Source organism: Apodemus sylvaticus, chromosome 12 (assembly GCF_947179515.1).
Source record: "Apodemus sylvaticus chromosome 12, mApoSyl1.1, whole genome shotgun sequence".
NCBI classification, from domain to species: Eukaryota; Metazoa; Chordata; class Mammalia; order Rodentia; family Muridae; genus Apodemus; species Apodemus sylvaticus.
In genome coordinates, this window is record NC_067483.1 from 81,264,278 (window position 1) to 81,290,973 (window position 26,696).

Below are 26,696 nucleotides of genomic sequence, written 5' to 3' on the forward strand. Positions count from 1 at the left end.
GCCTAATTACTTGCCAATCTGGTCTTTTCTGGCTTTCTCTGGTCCATATGTGACCACATATTGTCTTTCTCAATGGGACTTCATGACAAATCTTTCTCGTCCAACCACATGTTCTCTCCACTCCTTTCTCTCTCTATGTGGTCTTCTCTACTTCCTCTCTCTACCTGGGACCCTGGCTGGGAGCTATAGTTCATTCTTCTTATCTCCTCTGCCCAATCATAGGCTGAATCAGCTCTTTTTTCCCATCAGAGATGGTGAAGAACAATTTTACATTAACAATAAGACCAGAGACTCATTTGACTATGCCATCCTCTAGACTGTAGACAGATGTCTAGGCATAGAAATCAGCATCTGAATATACATCTTCCAAGACCCATGCCCAAAACATTGGTTTGTATACTTCCTGTTGTTTCTATTGTTGACTTGCAGTTTTAATCACTGGAAGTCAGATTAAATACAGGGTGTTATTTCAAGTTTTCAATATCTGATAAGACTTGCTTTATCTTCAAATATGTAGTAAATTTTGACAGAAGTTCCATGGATTTCTGACAAAGAAGTACATTCTTTAGTGTTTAGATAGTATTTTCTGTAGATAGCTGTTAGATTTATTTGTTTTATGATGTTACTTTCCTCTAAAATTTCTCTGTTAATTTTTGTCTGGATGACTTGGTTATTGGTGAGAGTTGAATATTGAAGGCACCCATTGTCACTGTGCTAGGCTAAATATATAATTTTAACTATAATAATATTTCTATTATAAAATTGAATACCATTATATCTGGTGCACATATGTGAAGACATAAAATTTTCTTGGTATGATTTCCTTTAATGATTATACAATATCCTTCGTTTTAACTTTTGGTTAGTTTTGACACAAAGATTTAGTTATTAAATATTAAATAGCTTTTATACCCTGCTTCCTTCTTTATTCCATTTACCTAGAAAACCATTTTCTATTTTCGACCCTAAGTTTATGATAAGAGTCTGGGATGGTAGAGTAATCTAATCTGTTAGTCTGTGTCTTTTTGTTGGAGGAATTGAGACCATTAATGTTGAGAGTTAATACTGAATAGCTCTTATTAATTCCTTAATTATCTATCTTTTTATTATTTATTTATAATGGACTTTTCACTCTTTAGATGAACTGTTCTTAGGTTATTTATTCCTTGTGTTCTTTTGGGTATATTAACCTTTCCTATTCAAGTTTTTGAAGTTTTGTAGTGTCTTCTGTAGATCTGGATTAGTAGAGGGAAATTACTAAAAATTGTTTTTATCATGAAATGTTTTCTTTTCCTGTAGACTGTGTTATATCTATGTATATATGCAGATATGTGTATATAATACTAGTTGTTTTTGTTGTTGAATTGCAATTTTAATCAATAGTGTTAGATTAGATGTAGCAATATATATAAATATTTTGCTGGATATAGCAGTCTAGGGTGACGTCTTTTGTCCTTCAAAGTTTGTAGAGCATTTGCTCTGGCCTTTCTTCTCAGAATCCCCATTGAAAGTTAGGGGTTATTGTAATAGGTATACCTTTATGAGTGATGTGGTCTTTCTAACTTTACAGCTTTAAATATCTCTTCTTTGCTCTGTACACTCAATGCTTGAGTTATTATACAACACAGAGAGTTTCTCTTCTTGTCCTGTCTCCTTCATGTGCTCTATGCTGCTCGCACTTTGATAATCATCTCTTTCTTTAACACAGAAATTTATCCTTTTGTTAAAATATTGTCTATGCCTTTCATCTGGGTTTCTTCTCCTTCTCCTATGTCTATTATTCATATGATTTTTGATTTGCCATGATATCCCAGATTTCCTTGATAAAGTGTATTTAGATTCTTTTAGATTTAACATTTTTTGATCAAGATATCCATTGCTTCTACCTTGCCTTCAAGGCCTGAAATTCTCTCTTCCATGTCATTTAATCTGTTGGTGAGGTTTTCTGTTTAACTAAAATTTTCATTTTGAGTTTTACTTTAGTTCTGCTTTTCTTTAGTGAGTCCATATCTTTGTTATACTCTCCTTTCATATCTTTGATTGTTTTTCTCATTTAATCTAACTTTTTGTAGTTTTATGGTCTTCAATGAGATATTTAGTCATATTCATTTTAATATACTGGAGCATAGTCACAATTGGTATTTTGAAGTCCTTGTCATGTCCTTCTGCTAAACTTCTCAGGGTTTATTACAATAGAGTTGGTGGCTTATGTTGGAGGTATATTTTATTGATAATTTTTGTTTTTGATTTTGCACTGGGAACCAAGTATGTCTATCACATGTGAGCTGTTTTTGTTATAGATATCTGGTCCTACCTTTATTGGGTTACTATTCAGTTTTTTGGTTTCTGTTGCTCAAATCAAAAAGAGTAGACCGCGAAAATCTTTAGTTTTCAGTCAAGGGGTCACTCCAGGTATTAACATTCAGAATTCAACTAGTCCAGAATTGGTGCAGTGGCAGTTGTGGATGGTAGGCTAGCACAGTGTTTAGTCTAGCACAATGTACCTAAAACCCACATTATTTAATACTGTTCCTCATGTGGTGATTACTCCTATCCTTAAATTTTGTTACTACTTCAAAGCTACAGTTTTGCTATTCATATGAATTATAATGCAAATATCTGACCTGCAGTGGTTTTAGGCAATCCCTGTGAACAGGTCATTTACGCCCATGGAGTTGCAACCTGTAGCTTCCAACAAATATTAAGTAGAAGAGGATAGGCCCATAGTTCTGTTCAATAAGACTTAGGGTCCAGCTCCAGCAAGCTGAGCAGAGGCAAAATTGGGCTTACTTTGGCTATGGCTGTGGTTGGCAGTAGGGTCCTATATGGAAGGAGGTAAGCTGTATGGAGGATCTGAAGTGGGAAGGCAGCAGCTGCTCTAAGAGTCCTCTGATAAGACCGGAATGGAGGAGGGAAGGGAAGGCACAGGTAGTCCATGTGTATTTCAGCCAAGTTTGGTGGCTGTGCAATACCTGGTAAAAAGAAGTTTTTTGAGTCATCTGAGAATCACAAAGGAATGATGATGGACAACAGAAATGACTAAATGTGGTTGATTTTTTCTCTGTGTTATCAGCATTGCCTTCCCTACCAAACTAAGCTGAAAATGAAGTGAAGAGAAAGAAAGAAAGAAAGAAAGAAAGAAAGAAAGAAAGAGAAAAAGAAAGAAAGAAAGAAAGAAAGAAAGAAAGAAAGAAAGAAAGAAAGAAAGAAAGAAAGAAAGAAAGAAAGAGAGGGGGGAAGAAACAGAGAGAGGGAGGAAGAAAGAAAGAAAGAAAAGAAGGAAGGAAGGAAGAAAGAAAGAAAGAAAGAAAGAAAGAAAGAAAGAAAGAAAGAAAGAAAGAAAGAAAGAAAGAAAGAAAGCACCTTAGTGAATCCCTTTACTGTGATTAACCTCATACTTCTATAATGGTTTCCACAGGACAGTTTCTCCAAGGTCCACATAGTGACCATAAACTACTTGCTAATAATATCTAGGTAAGGATTTGTGTAAAGTTGTCACAGTATTTATCACATACATGTGAAACTTCATCTTTGTGTGAATCATAGGTGTCCTTGTGGAAAGTGTTGAGAAAGTGCTCTTTCTATGGTTTACATGGAAATGATTCCTAGTTCAGGTAGATCCTTTAGATTTTATGACAGAACAACTAAAGCCTGTTACAAAATGCATGAAAATGTAATCATTGAAGCTGTACCTTTACAAAGTATTTGAAAATATAATCATTGAAGCTGAGGACATGAGCCAAAATTATGGAGATTTCTCAACTTCTATGTACAGTGTTCGAAACAGCCAGAGTTGAGATAAGGGTCTTTGGCTGGCTAAATTAGGGCAGTATTTTTCCCCAAGGAAGCCCTGATTAAAGAGGAAAGCCAAAGATCTGCTAATGAAGGAACCAACCTACAGTCACAAAGCCTCTTTCTAGTTCTGAGTCACTGGAATTAATAGGAACTCACTGTAAAAAGCAGCTTCTCTGACCAAGGCAAAGAGTAGCACTAATCTTTGGATAGAAACATGAATATTTTAAAGGAAAACTGACAATACATTATGGGATTCCTATCTAGGACCTACTGACCTTCAGGTGAGAGGTATTGATTAGCTGTATAATGCTAGGTATGAATCTTCTCTTGTGTAGCAAGCCTCAAGTCAGAACTGAACGCAGTTCATTAGCACTGTTACCTGTGTTACTACTCTAACCACCAAACTATCATTGTGCTGGACATTCTGCTTTTTCTTTTGCCCAAAAGTCATAGAAAAACTGATATCCATGTCAGTAGTCTTTCTCTGCACTTTGAGTGGCAAAACTTCAGGCAGGAGAGAGGATGTGTCCTTATGTAAACATCAGAGATACTGTTATATAAGTTTCCTCCCAGATCAAAATCTTTCACTTTATAGGATAGCTTGTTAAGACAAAGGGTGTTGGTATGCACTCCCTGATAAGTGGATATTAGCTCAAAGGCTGGGAATACCCAAAATACAATTTACAGACCACCTGAAGCTCAAGGAGAAGGAAGATCAAAGTATGGATGCTCAGGTCCTTCTCAGAAGGGTGATCAAAATACCCATGAGAGGAGATTCAGAGACAAAGTGTAGAGCGGAGTCTGAAGGAAAGGCCGTTTAGATATTGTGCCACATGGGGATCAATCCCATATATAATTGCCAAATCCAGACACCACTGCAGATGCCGACAAGTGTTGGTTGACAGGAGTCAGATATAGCTGTCTCCTGAGAGCCTCTGACAGTGTCTGACAAATTCAGAAGTTGATGCTCACAGCCAACCAATGGAATGAGCACAGGGTCCACAATGGAGGAGCAAGAGAAAGTACCCAAGGTGCTGAGAGGGCTTGCAGTCCCACAGGAGGAACAACAATATGAACCTACTAGGACCCCAGAGTTCCCAGGGACTAAACCACCAACCAAAGAGCACACATAGAGGGACCCATAACTCCAGCTACTTATGTAGAAGAGGGTGGACTTTTCAGACATCAATGAGAAGAGAGGCCATTGGTCCTCTGATGGCTTGATGCCCCATTGTAGGGGAATGCCAGGACAGAAAAGTGGCAGTGGGTGGGTTGCTGAGCATGGGAGGGGAAATGAGATAGGATGTTTTTGGAGGGGAAAAAAGGAAAGCTGATAACATTTGAAATGTAAATAAAGCAAATATCTTATAAAAATACAACTTAAAAAAAAAGATAGTGTTAAAAAGAATGCAGAATAGCAAGATATTCTAAGAATGGGTAAAACCTCCAATCCTGCCTGGAGGATCAGTAAGGTAAGAATGAACAACTTAGATGCTTCAGGAAGTCCCTGAAACCAGATATGAGAGTTTCCTCTCTCCCAAAATATATACAGGCTGTCAGGTATGTTGATAAGGAATCCTAGGACAAGCTGAATACACCTGGAATATGTAGAGATGAACCAAGGTGTCCAGAAAAGGTTCAGAGCCTCAGAAGTTCCTGAAAGTGGCACTCTCCAATGTGTTGGACTGTCTGCAGACTATGAAGGGTACTCCACATTTCCAGCTGTTGTGAACTGTCACTCAACTTGGGGTGGACTGGTGACATTGCTATCTTTGGGTCTTTCCGGTCCCGAAAGTAATGCCTCGTCAATATTCTTATAAGAACCACAATAAAAATAAATCTCAGTGTTTCACCAAATTGGACTTTGATTGTATCTGAACTTTGGCCTGGGATGTGTAGACATTTATTCCCATCTTCCCAGGCACATTGTCCTACAACGTAGATATAAGATAGTTCCAGCCCACTGTATTTGGGAGATTTGACATTGTCACTCTGTCTTCAATGAATAGCATTTATAGATTATATCTATATCTATATCTATATCTATACCTATACCTATATCTATATATGTATTTATATCTATCTATATCTGTATCTAAATCTATATTGGTCTATCTTTCTATCTTCTATCTATCTACCTCTCTATCATCTATCTATATATCTATCTATCTATTGAAATTTTAGGTTTACATAAGATACAATTCTCTATGTCAGACTATTATGGAAAATACACTCATTCTGTTTTGTCTGTTTTGCGATGCATCAGATGAATACAGAAAACATGTTATATCAGGAAAATAAATGAATTACAGATATTTTGGAAAATTGGAAATCCAAGACCTAATCTTTGGTATATGATAACAATTGTTTTCTTTCTGTATCTTTGTTACAGGATAGAGTGATGGTCAGAGACTAAGCCAGGTGTATCCAAAATCTCACCCTTTCCTTCAAAGATTTGGGGTAAAGGATCACACGGACTTTTATAGAAGCAGTAAAATATTATTCAAGGCAAACTGACAGTACAGATCAGAAAGCAATATTGTAAGGATCAATTTGGGAGACGCAATTAAGGGTATTCACAGACTACAGGTTTGACTTGGAGTTTCTTTCATGGAGTCCAAGAGGAAGAGTTGTTTTGCTGAAGGGATGTAACACAAGTGAGTCTTTCTTTCAACTGATGGGCTTAGATTAGGTAGGCATTTATTCCTCGTGCATGTCTCTTTCCATAGAGCAGTTTATTTCGATTATATACACACAAATATACATAGGAAGGAGGTGGTAAACAGGATATCCATCATAAAAGTTCAATTTAAAGACACAGTTTGCCTGAATGTAAATTTATTCAAACCAGTCAAGGCTGGATCAGGTTCTCTTTCATGGTATCAAGAAGGTTCAGTGAGATATTTGTGTATAAATAAGGATTTAAGGAAGGCATTTCAAAGGAAGGCAATCATTTTCAAAGTTCACAGCATATATATTTGCAATCTGTTTTATGTGGCTGTCCCCTTTGCCAATAAGTTTCAGGTGTATTGTTTGAAGAGTCTTGTGTGTATGCAGTAGATGTGGATAAGGATCTCTGGCTGGAAAGTGCATTGTGATTATAAGACAAGAATTGTGGAATTTAAAGGTGCTAAACAATAGTCTGTTCCACACTGACATGCTTGAAGAGCAAAGCCAAAGCAAAACAAATAATAAAACCATAGAGATTTTCCTTCCACAGATTCTTTCTAGTGACATTAATCTATTGATGAGAAGTGGCTGTAAATTAAATACATCCCATGAAGCTCAAAATTCCAGTATCATTAAAATGAGGAACAAGACATGATTTTGGATGAGAGAGGCAGTCATCATTAGCTCTTGCCTTTTCCTGCCTCTATGTCTGCTGTTAAAACCTCTATCTATGCTCCTTATCTCCATTTCACATCATTGCCCTGTGTGATTTTGATTATTGATTGTAAATCAGACAGGATCTGGAATCACTTCCAAGAATCCTTTGAGTCTGTGCAAGAGGGGGTTTCCAGACTGCTTTAAAGTAATTTGCAAACACTCCTCTTAAGTGTGGATGGTATCATTGAATAGGTTCAAGTCCTAAACTAGAAAGAGAGAGAGAGAGCAAGAGAGAGAGAGAGAGAGAGAGAGAGAGAGAGAGAGAGAGAGAGAGAGAGAGAGAGAGAGAGGCAGAGACAGAGAAAGACAGAGACAGAAAGAAAAAAGATATTAACTCTAGAACTCACCTCTCTCTACTTCCGGCTGAAGGTACATGGCCAGCAGTCTCACCCTTCTCTCTCAATAAATCATGGCCAAAAATAAACCAACTGATACTTTAATTGCTTTATCAAGTAAGTCTTCACAGCTGTGAGAGAAGCAGTACTATAGAAAGGCCTCCCTGGGAATACTAATTTCATCATTCTTTTGATTTCCTTTATCACAAGCATTCTTCATTTTGCTTTAAAGGTTTCTGCTACTTTTATTTCACTCAGGAATTGAAGATGGGATTCCTTACTGTTGAAAATAGTATGCGCCACCCTCAACACCTCCTTTGAGGGGCATGTTTTTCAAATAACTAACCTCTATAATGCACTCACATTACTCAGCATAAAGGGTGTGAAGACTTGATCCTGTCCCTCTCATTTCAGTTTTGGAAAGTATACTCAAGGCTCAATTCAAGCTTCTCCCTCATCTTATTAATACCTCCACTTTCATGGCAGAAAACACACAGTCTATTTGTTTCTGAACATGCTTTGCCCTTACAAATCACATTTGAAGCCTGCATTCTTCATCTGAGGGCCACCAACATTTTATTTTAGAGCAATTCTCAAATGTTTAAAAGATTCTCCCAAAGGCACACTGCTTTACAGAAAATATGTAATTTTTTTCTTTTTTATGTTTTAGGTATAAAGGTGTGAAGTTTGGTGAGATGATACAGTTCCAGTCCAGACTTCCTTTGGTGATGAGCAATAATGTGAAAGGGTAAGCTGAATAAATCCTTGTCCCCCCCCCCCAAAAAAAATTCAAATCAACAATTATAGATGTTATAGAGACAATATATAAAGCGTAGATACTAGAAAATATATAACGAATATAAGAAAGTACCATTTTTCTAGAATTAAGAGTTGGTTTTTATAGGCATGGTATTTTTAACAGGTCACATGCACATTTATTTTCTGTACTTGAATCTTAATTCCACAAGTTTGGCATCCAGGTTTTCAGACGTATGATTGCAGAGAGATTCTCCTGAGTTTGGGTTGAGTGGCTTCCCTTCACATTCTCCATTGATGACCTAAAAGAAAAAAACAGTAAAGTCAGATGAGTTGAAATGTACCCAGTTCCACACTTTTCTTGTTGACTACTCACCATGAGTCCCACATGCCCTTTTCTTACTCTGTCCTTAAGTGCATCTCTGTGCTTACAGTCAGCTTTCTGCCCTTGCTTGGATTGTAAAATTATCTAGTCATTCCTACAGCTTCAGCATAGGTGGAAGGGCAGAGTGTGTTACAGAGGAACAGGGGAAAGGAAAGTGCTGCAAGACCTGAGGTAAGGACTGAGTTGTAGAGTTTCATTCAACAGGAAGGTTGGGAAGAGGGAGAAAAAGGCTCTACTGCCATGCAGGAAGGACTGGAATTTTTGCTAATGGCTGATGGTTTGGAGAACAATGGTAGTGTAAGAGCATTTCTATGTGAGTGAAGACGTCATCACTTACATTTCTTTTGTTTACATTATAAATAGTGGTGTGTATATGTGTTTGTGTTTGTGTGTGTGTCTCTGTGTGTGTGTGTGTGTGTGTCTGTGTTTAAAATGAATCCCACACAGATGTGTGTAAGTACTACAAAGGAGGATGGATTTAACACCTTGTTCTTATGGATTGCCTTGGTGCTGTTTGTATTTTCATGTTAATTTGGCTTCCTCAAGAGAAGCTGGCCCAAGGAGAAGTAGATAATATACACAGTGATTTCATGGGAACCTTCGCCCATTTTCACTGGTCAAATAAAGTCTAGAGCGTGTTATTTGGACTTGGAAGGGAAAGGTGAGGCTGGAGATTTTAGAGAGGGAGGGGAAGAGAAGTAAGAAAGAGGCAGAAGAGGAGAAGGGACAGAGGAAGGTGGAAAAAGAGAAGGTGGAGGAAGACAGAGCAGAAGCACTTGGCCTGGAGAAACTGAAAGCATCAAGGGATCTTATAGCTGGGGAAGAGAGTTGTGTAGTCATTTATCTGCGCAATCTACCTGTGCACCTTATACAAATTATAGCTGAGTGGTGTGGTGTGTTTGCACAGTCTTATTGGGGTGGGAGATTTACTGCAACACCTTGTCATTTCATTTGCTTGGGGCATCCTTGGGAACTTACAATTTCTGTCCATACTCCTCCACAAGAGAAACTATTTGCATGTTATAAATGAAGACCACGAGGTTCTTTGTGTTTTAGTCTTTTTGTCAATTTGAAAAATAAGAGAATCAGAATTTGAAACAAACATGTTAATTTTCATGTCAAATATTCTGTTTGATAAATGGCATAATTTCCTTTTAAATCAATTAGCTAAACATATAATAATATTTGAGTCTTTCTGAATTTGTTTTCCTTATTATAGTTTAAAAACTCTTATTAAGAGTGATGGAAGGAAGTTTATATGTTGCATGAGCAATCCTTAATTTTTCCCCCACCTATTATTGGATTTTCTATGTAATGCCAATAGTCAAGTACCTAGAGTATTAAATATATGATTCTTAGGAAGAATGGTATTTCCTAGATCACGTACCTGCATGTAACTGTGCCTTACAGACCTCAGCTGCCACATATGTTTAGTGGAAGTCAATTCAAAGCAGACAAGTCTAAGTGTACTTCCTGGTTCACACCTAATATTGGTAAGTCGTCCATAAACCACAACTTCCATTATCCCTGTATCATCTTTAATTTCATAGCAAATGAATTTATTCCTCTCAGTTTTCTAAAAGCAAAACAAAGCAAAACAAAACCCAAAACAAATTAACACTGAATGTTCTAGGAAATATGTCATGCCTTGTCACATCCATGAGAAATAACATGTGTCAACATAAACCTGACCCCAACAAGGCAACTATTGTTCTTAGGTTTAGAATTTCAGATATAAGCACCAGTGAGTTGGCTCAGGGGACAAGGGTATTTGTGGTCAAGCCTGATGACCCAGACCTAATTACCAGGACTCATAGCAGAGGGAACTCATTCCTGAAACTTGCCTTCCTACCTCAATAATAGTTTCATGAGCTTGGTGTTTCTCCTCAACCCTCACAAAAAATAAATACTGAAAATGTAGAATTGATGGAACTAGATAATTTAGGCAATTCCAATGAACAAATCTTTTCTTGGAAATCTCTTGAAGTTTTATTTTGGAGGTGATCTTTTAACTACTGAACCATCTCTCCAGCCCTTGAAAAATACTCTTCAGCTTTACCTGATTGTGGTCTATATCTACTGGGTATCTATAGGAAAAATAAGTATCTTCCTACCTAAGCACTAGTAGTCACATATTAGAATAGCTGAGTTTTCTTAAAGTTCCCCTAAAAAGGATAAAAAAAAAAAGGAAGTAAACAAAAAAATCAATCTTATTAGCATTGCAGATTTTGTAAGTAAATCCAAGAGACCTGAGAAGAAAAGTTACTTGTGATTCATTGTCAGGTTGGTGGAAACATTATTATAAGCCTGCTTTATTTCACTTATTTTATCTTTTATTGAAAATAAAGTTATTTTCATACAATATATTCTGATCATAATTTCCCTTCACCTATCTTCTCTCAGATACTTCTCACCTACACATGCTGACTTCTCTACAGCTTTCTGTCAATTAATAAAATAAACAAGCAATTTAAAAAGACAAAGCAACATGAATAAAACAAAACAAACTAACAAAAATGAAAGAAAGAAATAGCACAAGAAATATATACACAGACATGTACACAGATATATAGACAAAAAGATACATATGCACACACATTCATACATACATGCACACAGACATGCATACACATGTGCACACAATCATGCATACACATGTACACACACACATCCGTACAAACACAGTTCCTTTAGAAATGGCTCACAGTTGATTTGTGCACACCTTGATTTACTCTACTCCAAATCTCACACAGGTTAAGCCACTACAGCATTTAGTTCTGGAGTTTTAGTTTGTATCCAACTTAGTTTATTATTGTGGAACTAAATATATCAGCTCTGCCAAAGACAGCACAGATATAATGTAAAAAATCATGTCTGTTTTCATATACGTGGAATTATGAAATTGTATACTGAACAAGCATAAAAAAGAATTGGTGTATTGGCACTCAAAGAAACACTCCAAAGTTATAGAAATCTTTAAATTACCCTATTTATTGTGTCCAGTTATGAACTCTGAAATTAAACTTTCCCGTTAAACTCCCCTTTCATTATATAAGACAATAGTAACTTCATAAAAAGGACTTGATAAAAGAAGAAAGCATATGAGAATGAGAACACATTAAAGATATAATCCCGGTTTGTTGGGCATGGCTTCATTCTAGGGTAGAATAATCTATTTGGTTTCTTATTCTCATCATTTCAAACTGTGTCAAGGCTTGGAGTTTGGCTCTTTATTCATAATTGAGTTGCCCCAAATACAGGTAAGGAAGCTATCAAAGAAATAAAATCTAAAAAGTAAATGTGCTGTGAACTGGATAGTGTCTGGGACTAGGGTGGCTCCAGGTGAATGATCCTAGCCAGGAAAATGCCAAACGTTATTCATAAATCTTTCTAACGAATTTTCCTGGTAGTGTCTTAAGTTGAAGAATAGTAGACCATGTAAATCTCCAAAATGAGTAAACTTTTGCTGGTCCCTCTCTTCTTTGGAAGGCAATGATTTCCTGTGTTAAGTAAGTTGAGCAAATTTCAGTTGAGCAAGTTAAAACTTAAAATCTCAGATTGCAGAAGAAAATTTACCAATAATGCAATGGCTTACCTTGAATACTGCAAACTCTCCATTCACAAATGTCCCCTTAGGTTGTGAGAAAAGATAAGAAAGTTGTGGAGTTACACTGGCTCTTTGCCTCAGTGTCTTTGAGATAACCATTGTTTGGTTATCATGCACATCAGACACACAGGAAGCTCTGTATATCTCCAGAAACCCATCGCACCCAAAATAATTCGATATGGTAATGATGTTTCTTGGGATGAACTTGCTCTTTAGAGCTATGTCAAAAACCTTCACTCTGAAGAACTCAGTTTCAGTAGCTACTGTAGCATGAAACATCCTTTTATCTTCTTTCATGTCATATGTAAATATTTCTGTTACTTTCAACACCATCACTTGTTTGGAACCTTTCTGGTGACCTTCTTCCTTAGCAGGCTCCATTGGTACAATTCCTCTTCTTGGTGTCTATAAAAAACACATATGGGATTCAGTTCAGACAGATCATAAGGAACCATTCCACTGAATAGAATGATGAACATAATGGTTGCTGTACTACAACCAAACTAAAGGAAGAAATGTATATTTACCTTAATATTTACTTAAAATTTACATAAATCACTACCTAGTGATTCTAGTTAATACAAATTATACTTTGTAGATAAAGGTGAATGAATCTATAGCCTTCAATGCTCTAGTCATGTTTTCTATCTAGGAACATTTTGAAGATTTTAATTCAAAACATTATATTAAAAAATGAGCTATTTTGAAAAAAGGGTTAGGTAGGCAGCGACAGGAATATCATCTCAAACATTGTTAAGCAGTAAGTGTTCAGTCTAGAAGCTCTCATTTTTGCATAATAACAAGCATTGAAGAAAATCCTGGAACCAGACAAAAAGCATGAAGGTAGTTCACTTTGACCACATCCTCAAAAATCCTACTTCATTTTTGTATATCAGGAAATCATGTTGAAATGGAGGTAACACTGAAGGACTGAAAGAAGAGGCGTGTTGGCAGGTATGGGCAACCTGGGTATCAGGACAGGGAGGCAGCTTTGAACTAGCAGTGCTCTCTGTGGTCTGACCTAGAAATGTATACAGACTTAGCCATGTGGTGGCACAGTTTCACTCTGATTCCTCATCACTGTTTTCTGTCATTGAGAAGTACATTTCCAGTATAATGAGCAGTGGTTCACAATATGAAAACAGTACCTTGACAAAAAGTGCAAGGTGCAAAATTTTATCAAGTATCTCACTATACTCCTTACAGATAAGACATGACTGGGTGAACACTGGCTTAGAAATTTTCTCAGTGAAGAAGCATGTACAATGGATTTTACCACTGAATTTAGGGAAGGATCAGTAACTATATACAATCAAAATAAAAGATTGTGTATACATAAAGATTAATGAAGAAGCCTTCCAAGTTTGTGTTAATCTCTGTCATTATATTGTTAGAAGGGAAGGATGTTACCCTGGTTGGACTGCTGTGTACTGTTGCTGAAGGTTCTGGGGTAACATGGAGAGTCCTAGATGCTGTTGCTAGAGGCAACTGTAGAGCCAGATGACTGCTGAATGCTGTTGATGAAGTTCTGTGTGGAGCCTGAAGACTGCTTGATGCTGTTGAAGGAGTTGCATGTGAAGCCTGGAGACTGCTGGATGTGGTTGCTGAAGTTGCATGTGGAGCCTGGAGACGTCTGGATGCTGATGATGATGAAGCATATGAAGCCAGGATACTGCTGGATGCTGTTGATGAAATTGCATATGGAACTAGGATACTGCTGGATGTTGTAGCTGAAGACACCTGAGAAGCTTGGACATTCCTGGATGATGTTACTTTAGGAAGGGAAAGGTCCTTCCCAGTACAGAATGCTGCCCCTTTGTGAGTGGAGCACACACTTCTTGACACTGTTGATGGAGGAGTATGAAGAGCCTGGATACAAATGAGTCCTGTTCCTGGATGAATTTGAGTAGTCTGGGCTCTGTTTATGGCGATTGACATAGATACTGGAGGAACTGTAAGACTGCTGGGTATTGTTGCTGGAGGTACCATAGGAACCTGGAAATAATTGGATACTGTTGGTAAAACAGTTGTTGGATTAGAAATTCTACATGAAGGAAAATCCAAAAATATGAACTAACTTTACTGCAAGCCTAGCTTCCCACAAAATAACTAAGTTGAACCAGATTGAGTATGATCTTGTGAGTTTTACTTTGAGCAAACATTCCAACCCAGACCAATGCCAATACAATATCTGGCTTTAAGAGAAGTTGTACCATTGATTATTGGTGATGGACCTAGATGTTCTTTGAATCTTTTACCATAGCAGAGTTAAGAGTCTGATTGCCACTAGATGTTGTTTGAGGTACCTGTGTGACAGAGATGCTTCTGGTCAGGGTTGCTAGAGTAGGAGGAACCTGAGCATTGCTGGATGCTGTTGCTGGAGGAGGCATCTTTATGAGCTGGGCTGTGTTTGTCAGTGTTGCTGAAGGTACTTTAGTAGTTTGGGCATTTCTGGATGCTATTGCTTGACTGTGAGAAGCCTCTGTACTCTTGCATGCTGCAGGTGTAGGAAGGGAAAGGAACTGGGTACTGCTTGGTACTATCATTTCAGACATTGGATGAGCACTGGAAGAGGGGAACACTGCTCCTAAAGGCATACGAAGGTCCCTGACATTACTAAATGCTGTTGCTGGTGGTACATGAGGCACCTGAGCACCACTGAACTGTATGAGAGACCCATTAGAGTTCAGATGATTGCTGGAGTCTGCCAGAATTGGAAATTCTGGCAAGGTGATTTTGTAGAGCTTGTAGATATCTTTAAATCCAAGTGAGCTTCTAGAAGGTTCTGAGAAGACTGAAGTCTGCTAGAGGCAATTCCTGAGCATCCTTCAAAAATCAGGATTTCACTTACAGCTGAGAAGTTGTTGGTTGGTGAAATTTTTCCAAGCTGTTGCTTTTCCTGAGGACCCTCTGGCTTTGTGATGCTATGTTTCTGGATGGTTGTATTTTTCTTTTTCTAAAGGAAGATAGGATTGAGAATTTTTTCATCCTGCTTAATGTTTTTTTAATAGACCAAGTACATCTTTTCTTTTTCCCTTCTGCAAAGCAGACCTTTATCCTGTCATTTTTCTCCTGCGCTAAAGGAAGTATTTTAGCCCACACTTAAGGATTACTAACACATAGACATCTCCCTTAATAATCAATGGTACAACTTCTCTTAAAGCCAGATATTGTATTGGCATTGGTCTGGGTTGGAATGTTTGCTTAAAGTAAAACTCACCAGATCATACTCAATCTGGTTCAACTTACTTATTTTTTGGGAAGCTAGGCTTGTAGTAAAGTTAGTTCATATTTCTGGATTTTCCTTTATGTAGAATTTCTAATTCATTAAATTCATGCTATCTATGTTTTCTATAGCACACATGGAGCCAAGTTCCCACAGTCTGTTGATGTGAATTAAATTGTGTGACAAGTACCCTAAAAGAATGGGTCACATAGATGAATTCTGGTGGATGAAGATGTAGCTCAATTGGAGTAGGCCTAAATCCCATCTGGACTCACTTAAATCTTTGTTTAGATCTTTAAAATGACAATAATTTCAGTTAAATAAAACTATGTATGTCTGAAAAATTTATACTTCAGACATCAGATTGAGTCAGGGTCTTCATTACACTTTTTCAAGTCTTACAGAAGTATAAAACTTTAATGATTATATATTTGGCTTTAATATGAAAGTAAGTTCCTATGCAACTAGGTCAACATAACTGTAATGACCACTTTTACTGGTTTCTTTGTATATTCTTGGTCCTTCATGGTGCAAGTTTTCTAAAATGCAGCCATAGCTAGGAAGCTAATGGCGTTCAAAAAAAATTATCTATAACTTTAGCCTAATTTCCTGAACTGTATACATTTCCAATTATATTTCTGTCACCACTTATGAACACAGATAATTAGATGTTCCTAAGGATTTCAATTAATGATAAATCACAGGACTCTATCCATTAAAATAATTGAACATTGATCATATAGATGTTCAATATAATTGTACTGTGTAACAAAATGGGATTTGTGTAAATTGCTGCCAGGGTCTCAAATTACACACCTGATAGATGATGATACCATTAAAGGAATTGTAATTATATTAGTTATAGTCATTGTAATTATATTAAGAAGTCTTTGGGATGGTAAGAGGAAGCCATACCCTGTGATGAGGAATGGCAGGGAGAGTTTAGGATATGCCTGGGAGGGGTCTGAAGCCAACACTCAGCAAAAGTGACTATGACGGTTATAGAGTATTTGGACAGTAGTGGACATGCATAAAGATTTCCCAAATGGAAATATCACATGTCAAAATACATCCTGAGTAGAACACAGAATGATGAAAATAACCTCAGAAGATGGGTAACCAGCAAAGGGAAACAGACTAAGAAGATACTAGGCAATGAAGGATTGATAAGCTCTGTATCTCTGTCTCCCCTATACTTTATTCTGAACCCAAAGCAGACAGTTGGTTGACAACATTTGAAATCCTCTCATAAATACTTACCTTTTTAATACCAATTGAGGCTGTGTTACATGATTAGATAACTTAATGTGTTATTTAATAAAATGAGCAAAGTTTGTGCAGTAGGCAATTAGTGAGAAAGTTTTCCAATATTGTGGGGAGCCCAGTGATATGCTTTGGGAAGGGGCAAGCATTGGGAATAGGAAAGAGGTACCTTGTTTGAGGAACTGCTTGGTGGTGGTGTTGGTGGAGACTTAGGAGGAGTCCGGACACAATCTACATCATTTTTTACATTGGTTCTCGAAGTTTCTGGAAGATGAGCCTGTTCCTCGGTGAGCTTCTTTTTCTTTCCACCTTCAGTTTTTGTGATTTGTTTTCTCTTTTTCTGAAAGAGCAACATTGTCTTTCTCTCTAGATTCTCTCCTGTGTTGGAAATTGAACCTCTAGCCTTGTCCATACTAAACTGTGTTTTCTATAGTTTTAATTTCAGCCCTTGGGAATTTCTTTAAAATTAAATGATGCACAATACTTTGAAGACCATAAGAATCTTTGATTTTATGACTAAATTCTAAATATATTTGGGCCATTTTGTACACACCTCCTTCCTAACAGATGAATTGTATTTTGTAGTGCTTTGAATAAGAATGGCTCCCACAATCTCATAGATTTGAATGGTTGTCCATGAGGGTGTGTTACTCTTTCAGGTAGATCCCTGAGTCTTGAGGAGACATATTTGATAAAGGCATCCCATTGAAGAATGACTGATCTAAAATCTCTAACTGTGTACAAATAGGCTAGTTGAGTCTCTGTGTCAATTCCCCCCTCGCGCAAAAAAGCATCTCTATTGAGAGATGAATGAGGCATGGCTCTATAGGTATGGCAACACATCTTTAGGATACAGTTTATTTATGTATTCATTTAGTTCAATAATAGTAGTAGGTTTTCTTTTGGCCACATGACCTATTTAATTTCAGATTCCTGACCCCTTTTGCAGTGTCTGTTGTGGGTTCCATGTCTCAGAGAGGACCTCAATCCCAGTCAAAAAGTCATTAGTTACTCCCATTTCAGCTGTAATATTTCTTTCTTTTGTGACCTCTAAGCCTCACTAGATGTCTATTAGAGCCTTAACTGGACAAGACCACCCTTGTCTATCCTTAGCAGTGCTGATTCTTTTATACTTCTGACACTCAAAGAAATATCAGGTTTATAAGTATCTATAGGAAAAACATGAAAACCATAATCTTAAAAATATTCAGCCAAGTGGGAAAACAAACATTAGATTTGTGTCATTACTGGTAATAATTCAAGAGTATATTATCCATTTAAGCACTATCTATTTCCAAAGCAGTGTAGATAGGACTTCTGGAGGGATATATTAAAGCTAGAGCAAGATTTCAACTCTCAAATTCAGAGGATAGATGTGTTTAGATACTTACAGTCCTTTAAAATGGACTGACTATACAGTGTGTCAACTGTTCTGAAGAAGTGTGTACCCTAATATATATTTTAAAAAGTGAACAGTTTAGTCATAAAAAAGGAAGATATGTGAGAGTACAAGAGAGGAGAAATGGAGTCGATTGCTTCTGGCACTTGCATGTGCTAGACTCTTTGCTTTTCTCCTCCTACCTGGGAACAAAAGAAACAGACAAACTAACTCCTCATTGACAGAATTAACAAGTTCGTTAAGTGTTCTCATCTAAACAAAATGTTATGAGTCACCAAATTTTATATTTGTATTATATATCTTTGTGTCTGTTTCTGTCTAAGTCTGATGATCTATATCATATTCAACCTATGATTCGATTGATTGATTAAATCTCATAAGTGGAGGAAATGGTCAGAATTTGAAGACCTGTTCCTGGCATTTGGATTGAAGAAACGAAAGGAGAGCAGAAAGCATGTATCTTAACCAATGAAAAGTTAGGTGAAGACAAAGATGAGGTCTGGGGTGTTGGTGACTGGCACCTGGCTGTGCTTTCTTTAGAACAGAGAGACTGATCTGGTTCTTTAGACACCTTTTTATTTTTCACTTCAGACTATTCTTTACTCTTTCTTTTTACTTTTCTGAAAGTATATCCATTGCCCTGTTAATGAGCAGAGTGTGTCTGCATTATTAGATAGTAGATTTATTATGCCTGAATATGTTGGTAATTTGAAGGAGTAGCAACCACCCTCTGACCAGGGCTCAAATATGATCATTTAATAGTCATAGCAAATCAAGGGAGAAGAAATGTTATGTGTACATTTTTCTGTTATGATTTCCATGGTAGGACACAATTGAGTTTGAACTAGTAAACTAGGTTTGTGTAAATATGCACCAACCATGGCTCTACCTGGTTTTCAAGTTCATGACATCTCTAGTAGGAGAGAATACATATTAATGCCCTATGATCATTATCCTGAGCTTCAATAAAAGCTTGAAGAGAAACTGAAAAAGCAGTGAGAACATTATAGACTGAGCAGGGGGAAGAGGAATCACCTCTGCCTCTATGGACTGCCAGCCCACCACTGTTCCTCAGACTCACCTGAGCTGTAGATGACTTGACCTGAGCTGTTGAAGTCTTTGCTGGAGCTGTGTAAGTCTTTCCTCTTTCAGATGCTAACATGTGGCTTGTAGTTGATGTAGTTGTTGGGGGACTTGCTTCTTGCTTAGTTTTTTGCACTGATGATTCTCTTATTACTAAAATGGGGAGTTTTTTATCACAACAAATGCATGAACAAGAAAGCCCGCATAAACCAAAGTAGATGGTATAGTGACCACCTAGTCTTTCTCTCATTTCCTCTTTGCAGCATTTATATTGATGCTTATTCCATAGCTTACTCTAGTGACACACCACCAAAGGCACAAACTTTAATACTATCTCAATTAGTCAAGGTATTCTTTATTTGTTCCCTATAAAACGAGAAAGTAATTCCTGCTCTTGAAGCCCATGTATCTCAGGCAAGCTTTCCTCATTCACATTCTCATACATTCTCTTCAAAATTCAAAATGTTATCACATTGATTTGACAGTCATGTTTTGTATATAATACACTTAAATAATAGATACAAGTAAAAGGAATTCTGACATAAACTTGTGAAATGGGATTTTAACTTTCTAAAATCAATTGCGGATTTTAACTTTATAAAATCTTTTTTACGCATTTCATTAATTTTATGAAAAACTATGCTGCCTCATACCTTCTTTTTTTTATCGAGACAGGGTTTCTCTGTATAGCCCTGGCTTTCTTGGAACTCACTCTGTAGACCAGGCTGGCCTCAAACTCAGAAATCCTCCTGCCTCTGCCTCCCAAGTGCTGGGATTAAAGGCATGCGCCACTACCGCCTGGCACCTCATACCTTCCTAAGGCTATATTTAATCAAAGTATAGCCTTGTCTTTGTTAATAGAGAGGATAAGTATATTACTATTCTTAATAGAAGAGGTGAGCCAATTTTTTAGTGTATATATTTAAATGTAAATCATAATTTTGTAATTTGGATTTATTACTTTGAACATCTATATTACATCTGGAACCCCAATCTTTGATCAACTTCTATTTTTGCCTTTAATATACACACCAAATATACCCCTTAAATTACAAGCATCCACTGGAAGAGGAGCTTCCTCAGTAGCTAGTCCAAAGGACCAATATGGCCAGAGTCTTTAAGGAGTAAACTGTAGAGATGACAGCCATGTGCAGACCTTAAGGCTATGAAGGGTAAAGAGATAGTAAGACATTTGCAGGGACAGAGGTTCTTTGTTCCACACTACCTTTTGATCTCTCTTTTTTAAGAATTTTGGCACGTCTTCTAAGAGCTGGTAAGTCTTCACAGAACTTGATCAGTTTGCCTAATCCAGCATCATCAGGGTATTCATCTTCCATCATGTCAGCAATCTGATCCCTGGTGTACTTCTCTTGCATGCTTCTCTCTAGTCTTAAATCATTGGACATCAATGACTTAAATAAGCGAAAATGGTTTTTACTGAGGTGTGTGAGTCCTTTCAGCAAAACGATCCACTTATATTCATTCACCATCTTTCAAGTTATTGGTGAGCCTGGAAGAAAAAGTTGGCATATATTGTTGTCCATGTATTCAGAAATTTCCAAAGAAAGACATGTCTCTCCGAATGAATGAGCTATGTGGACATACTGCACATAGGTGCATACTGCACATAAAGAGAGCAGCTTAATAGCTGTTTATGTCTCAAGGAGTAATGGGAAAGAATTGTCTTACTCGGAAATCTTCATTATTAATGATGATAGTTGAGTTGAGTCAAGGGTAGTCATGATGAATCATTTTCTTAAGATATGCCTCTGCTCCAGAACTTAGGAGTATTGGCTTGTGCCTTCTCTTCTCTTCTCTTTATGTGCCTAATCCTTTCTCTGGTTGTCTGTCTGTCAGATCCTGACTCCTTGTACCTACTACAGTTGTATCGGCTACTTTTCTTGTCACTATGACAAGAACACCTGCTAGAGGTAACATATGGGAAGAGTGTCCATTTAGCCTTACAGTGTCACAGTAAGTAAATCTTGGTGCCTCGGACCCAGTCTGTCATCGCATACCCTATTAATTTTCTACAGATACCATTGAATAAGAGTCTTCAAGTTAAACCTCAGGTGGCTATAATCCTCTACCCTAGGCTTATGTTCCTACATCTGCCATGTAGGTTCTACAATCTAAAGGCTTCTCATCCTCCCAAAACAGCATTGACAGCTGTTTCTCAAGTGTTTAAATGCTTGAGCCATGGGGAACATTTTATATTTAAGCCATAGTAATGACTAACGTGACAAATGAAGAAATGGGCTTCAGTCTCTCCCATTGTATACAGGAACCTCTGGCCACAACAGTTTGTACTTTCTCCCATTATGTCTTCTGTAACATCTGTAAGTAATCTTATCTTTCACTAAGGTAGGTTAGTGTATTTCAGTCCTCATTGCCCCATTTCACTGTTGCTTTACACAACTTCTTCTGACTCTGCTGCAGAATCAAAATGTGTACTGAATGGAAGTATTTTAACACTTGTTCCATCTTTTTCCTTCAATGCAAAAATAACTTAAAGAAATACAGAAGAACTTTGATCAACAGGCAGAAGTCATGAAAGAGGAAACACAAAAATCTCTTAAAGAATTACAGGAAAACACAAGCAAGCAAATGAAGGAACTGAGCAAAACCATCCAATATCTAAAAACAGAAGTAGAAACAACTAAGAAATAACAAAGGGAGACAAATTTGGAGATAGAAAACCTTGGGAAGAAATCAGGGGCCATAGATGCAACTATCAACAACAGAATACAAGAGATAGAAGAAAGAATCTCAGATGCCGAAGATACCATAGAAACCATTGACTCAACAGTCAAAGAAAATGCAAAATGCAAAATACTTGTAACCCAAAACATCCAGTAAATCCAGGGCACAATGAGAAGACCAAACCTAAGGATTATAGGCATAGTTGAGAGTGAAGATTTACAACTGAAAGGGCCAACAAATATCTTCAACAAAATTATGGAAGAAAACTTCCTTAACCTAAAGAGAGAGATGAATATACAAGAAGCCTACAGAACTCCAGACAGACTGGACCAGAACAGAAATACCTCCTGTCACATAATAATCAAAACCCCAAATACACTAAACAAAGAAAGAGCAGTAAGAGAAAAAGGCCGAATAACATATCAAGGAAGACATATCAGAATTATACCAGACTTCACACGAGAGACCATGAAAGCTAGAAGATCCTGGGCAGATCTCATGCAGACCCTAAGAGCACACAAATGCAAGCCAAGATATTCCAGGACAAAATCAAATTTACACAATTTCTTTCCACAAACCCAGCCCTAAAAAGGATAATAGGGAGAAAACACCAATAAAAGGAGGGAAACTACATCCTGGAAAAAAGCAAGATAGTGACCTTCTTTCATCAAACCCAAAAGAAGATAACCACTCAAATATAAAATTAACAACAACAAAAAAATGACAGGAAGCAATAATCACTATTCCTTAATATCTTTTAACATCAATGGACTCAATTCCCTAAGAAAAAGACTAACAGACTGGATACTTAAACAGGACCCTACATTTTGCTGCATACAGGAAACACACCTCAGTGTCAAAGACAAACACTACCTTAAAGTAAAAGGCTGGAAGACAATTTTACAAGCAAATGTTCTCAGGAAACAAGCCAGAGTTGCCATTGTAATATCAAATTGGCTTTCAACCTAAAGTCATGGAAACTGAAAAATACTCTACTCAATGATACCTTGGTCAAGGAAGAAATAAATAAAGAAATCAAATATTTTTTAGAATTATAGAAAATGAAGGCACAACATACCCAACTCTATGGGACACAATAAAAGCAGAGCTAAGAGGAAAACTCATAGCCCTGAGTGCGTCCAAAAGCAAATGGAGAGAGCATACACTAGAAGCTTAATGGCATAACTGAAAGCCCTGGAACAAAAAGAAGCTAATTCACCCAGGAGGAGAACAAAACAGGAAATTATCAAACTCATGGCTGAAATCAATCAAGTAGAAACAAAGAGAACCATACAAAGAAACCCGGAGATGGTTCTTTGAGAAAATCAACAAGATAGATAAACACTTAGCCAGACTAACTAACGGGCACAAAGACAGTATCCAAATTAACAATATTAGAAATGAAAAGGGAGATATGACAGGAGAAACTGAGGAAATTAAAAAAATCATCAGATCCTACTACAAAAGCCTGTACTCAACACAACTGGAGAATCTGGAGGAAATGGACAATTTCTTAGACATATACAAAATACCAAAATTAAATCAGGATTGACTAGATCATCTAAACAGTCCCATAATCCCTAAAGAAACAGAAGGGGTTATGAAAGCCTTCCAACTGAAAAAAGCACAGGATCAGATGATTTTAGTGCAGAATTCTATCAAACCTTCAAAGAAGACTTAACACCAATACTCTTCAAACTATTCCACAAAGTAGAAACAGATGGAACACTACCCAACTTGTTCTGCAACGCCACAATTACGCTGAAACCAAAACCACACAAAGATCCAACAAAGAAAAAGAACTTCAGGCAAATATCCCTTAAGACTATAGATGCAAAAATACTCAATAAAATTCTTGCCCACCAAATCCAAGAACTCATCAAATCATCCACCATGATCAAGTAGGCTTCATCCAAGGGATGCATGGATGGTTCAATATACAGAAATTCATCAATGCTATCCACTACATAAACAAACTCAAAATAAAAAAAACATGGTCATTTCATGAGATGATTAAAAAAGCATTTGACAAAATTCAGCATCCTTTCATGCTAAAAGTCTTGGAAAGAACAGGAATTCAAGGCCCACATCTAAACATAGTGAAAGCAATAAACAGCAAACCTGTGGCCAACACCAAACTAAATGGAGAGAAATGGGAAGCAAGGCCATTAAAATCAGGGATTAGACAAGGCTACACCTTCTTTCCATATCTTTCCAATATAGTACTTGAAGTTCTATCTAGAGCAATTAGGAAACATAAGGAGGTCAAAGGGATACAAATTGGAAAGGAAGAAGTCAAACTATCACTATTTGCAGATGACATGATAGTATACTTAAATGACCCAAAAAACTCCACCAGAGAACTCCTACAGCTGATAAACAACTTCAGCAAAGTGGCTGGTTATAAAATCAACTCAAGCAAATCAGTAGCCTTCCTATACTCAAAGGATAAACAGGCTGAGAAAGAAGTTAGGGAAATGACACCTTTTGCAATAGCCACAAACAACATAAAGTATCTTGGTGTGATTCTAACCAAACAAATAAAAGATCTGTATGACAAGACCTTCAGGTCTCTGAAGAAGGAAATCGAAGAAGACCTCAGAAAATGGAAAAATCTTCCATGTTCATGGATTGTCAGGATTAATATAGTTTAAATGGCCATCCTGCCAAAAGCAATCTACAGATTCAACGTGATCCCCATCAAAATCCCAGCTCAGTTCTTCATAGAGTTAGAAAGAGCAATTCTCAAATTTATCTGGAATAACAAAAAAACCTAGGATAGCTAAAACTGTTCTCAACAGTAAAAGAACTTCTGGGGAATCAGTATCCCAGACCTCAAGCAAAACTACAGAGCAATAGTGTTAAAAACTGCATGGTACTGGTACAGTGACAGACAAGTGGATCAATGGAATAGGATTGAAGACCCAGAAATGAACCCACACACCTATGGTCACTTGATCTTGGACAAAGGAGCAGAAAATATTCAGTGGAAAAAAGAAAGCCTTTTCATCAAATGGTGCTGGTTTAATTGGAGTTCAGCATGCAGAAGAATGTAAATTGATCCATTCTTATCTCCTTGTACTAAGTTCAACTCTAGTGGATTGAGGACCTCCACATGGAAACAGAAACACTGAAGCTAATAGAAAAGAAACTGGGGAAGACCCTTGAAGACATGGGCACAGGGGAGAAGTTCCTGAACAGAACACCAATAGCTTATGCTCTAAGATCAAGAATTGACAAACGGACCTCATAAAATTACAAAGTTTCTGTAAGGAAAGAACACCATTAAAAGTACAAAACATCAACCAACAGATTGGGAAAGGATCTTCACCAACCGTACATCTGACAGAGGGCTAATAACCAATATATACAAAGAACTCAAGAAGTTAGACACCAGAGAACCAAACAACCCTATTAAAAATGGCGTACAGAGCTAAACAAAGAATTTTCACCTGAAGAACTTCGGATGGCTAAGAAGCACCTAAAGAAATGTTCAACATCATTAATCTTAGGGAAATGCAAATCAAAGCAACCCTGAGATTTCACCTCACACCAATCAGAATGGCTAAGGTTAAAATCTCAGGAGATAGCAGGTGTTGGCAAGGATGTGGAGAAAGAGGAACACTCCTCCACTGCTGGTGGGATTTTAAGATGGTCCAAACCACTCTGGAAATCAGTCTGGCGGTTCCTCAAAAAAATGGGCACGATACTTTCAGAGGACCCTGCTCTACCTCTCCTGGGCATATACCCTGAGGATTCCCCGGCATGCCATAATCCACCATGTTCATAGCAGCCTTATTTATAATAGCCAGAAACTGAAAAGAAGACAGATGTCCCTCAATGGAGGAATGGATACAGAAAATGTGGTATATTTACACAATGGAATACTACTCAGCAATTAAAAACAATGAATTCATGAAATTCTTAGGCAAATGTTTGGAACTGGAAAATATCATCCTAAGCAAGGTAACCAAATCACAAAAGAATACACATGGAATGCTGTCACTGATATGTGGATATTTATTAGCCCAGAAACTCTGAATTTTCAAGACACAATTAGCACAGCAAATGATACCCTAGAATGAAGGAGAGGTCCCTGGTTCTGAAAAGACTTAATCCAGCATTGTAGGGGAGTACCAGGACAGAGAAATGAGAGGGGGTGATTGGGAAATTGGTGGAGGGAAGAGGGCTTATAGACTGGTGGGGAGGGGGGAACTGGGAAAGGGGAAAACATTTGGAATGTAAACAAAGAATATCAAAATAAAAAAAAAAGAAAAGCAAAAATAGAATGATTCTTACCAAATCATAGTAATGTTAATTTCATCAAAAATTAAGAATAAAAGCAGTAAAATAATGCATTACTAAAGTAATGGCTACAACATAGAATACTTTTTTCAGTGTTATAATTGTAGTTTTCAAAAATATTAGCTATTTATTCAGTATTTCGTCTCTCTTATTATTACTTATTGTGTTGATAATATAACTTCTGCATTTTATTTCTTTATTTTAATTTAAAAAAAAAGAACTAAACAACCAAATGAAAGGCATCCTTAGCAATACAGTCTTAGGATGCAGATATGTTGGGTCACCAAGGGGAATGGCAATATCCTGTGGGTTCTTTTCTTTGGAGCCTTCTGGGTCCTCATTGGCCAATTCTTACAAGATATTGTAATCCCACTTTATAACTCAGGTGCTTATTTAATAATCCATGTTTTCTTGGAGTGATATTATCCAACCACATAAGGAAAATCTGTTCA

General features: G+C 37.1%; 1 protein-coding gene across 9 annotated transcripts in view; it reads right to left on the bottom strand.

Moving 5' to 3' along the window:
- Positions 1 to 26,696, bottom strand: part of LOC127697363 (inteferon-activable protein 208-like) — a 90,608-nt gene that overhangs the window by 19,989 nt on the left and 43,923 nt on the right. For 3 of the 9 annotated variants that reach the window (XM_052200441.1, XM_052200439.1, XM_052200431.1), the window contains 2 exons: positions 10,046 to 10,234; positions 7,459 to 8,575 (listed from right to left, as the gene is read on the bottom strand). The exons of 2 other annotated variants lie outside the window; for them this stretch is intronic. In XM_052200441.1, coding sequence (XP_052056401.1) covers positions 8,453 to 8,575; positions 10,046 to 10,234 — 312 coding nt within the window. In that variant the 3' untranslated portion in view covers positions 7,459 to 8,452. Of the gene's footprint in view, positions 1 to 7,458; positions 8,576 to 10,045; positions 10,235 to 12,253; positions 12,497 to 26,696 lie in introns of those variants that run through there. 4 more of the 9 variants (XM_052200432.1, XM_052200440.1, XM_052200438.1 and 1 more) reach the window with 4 other exon arrangements.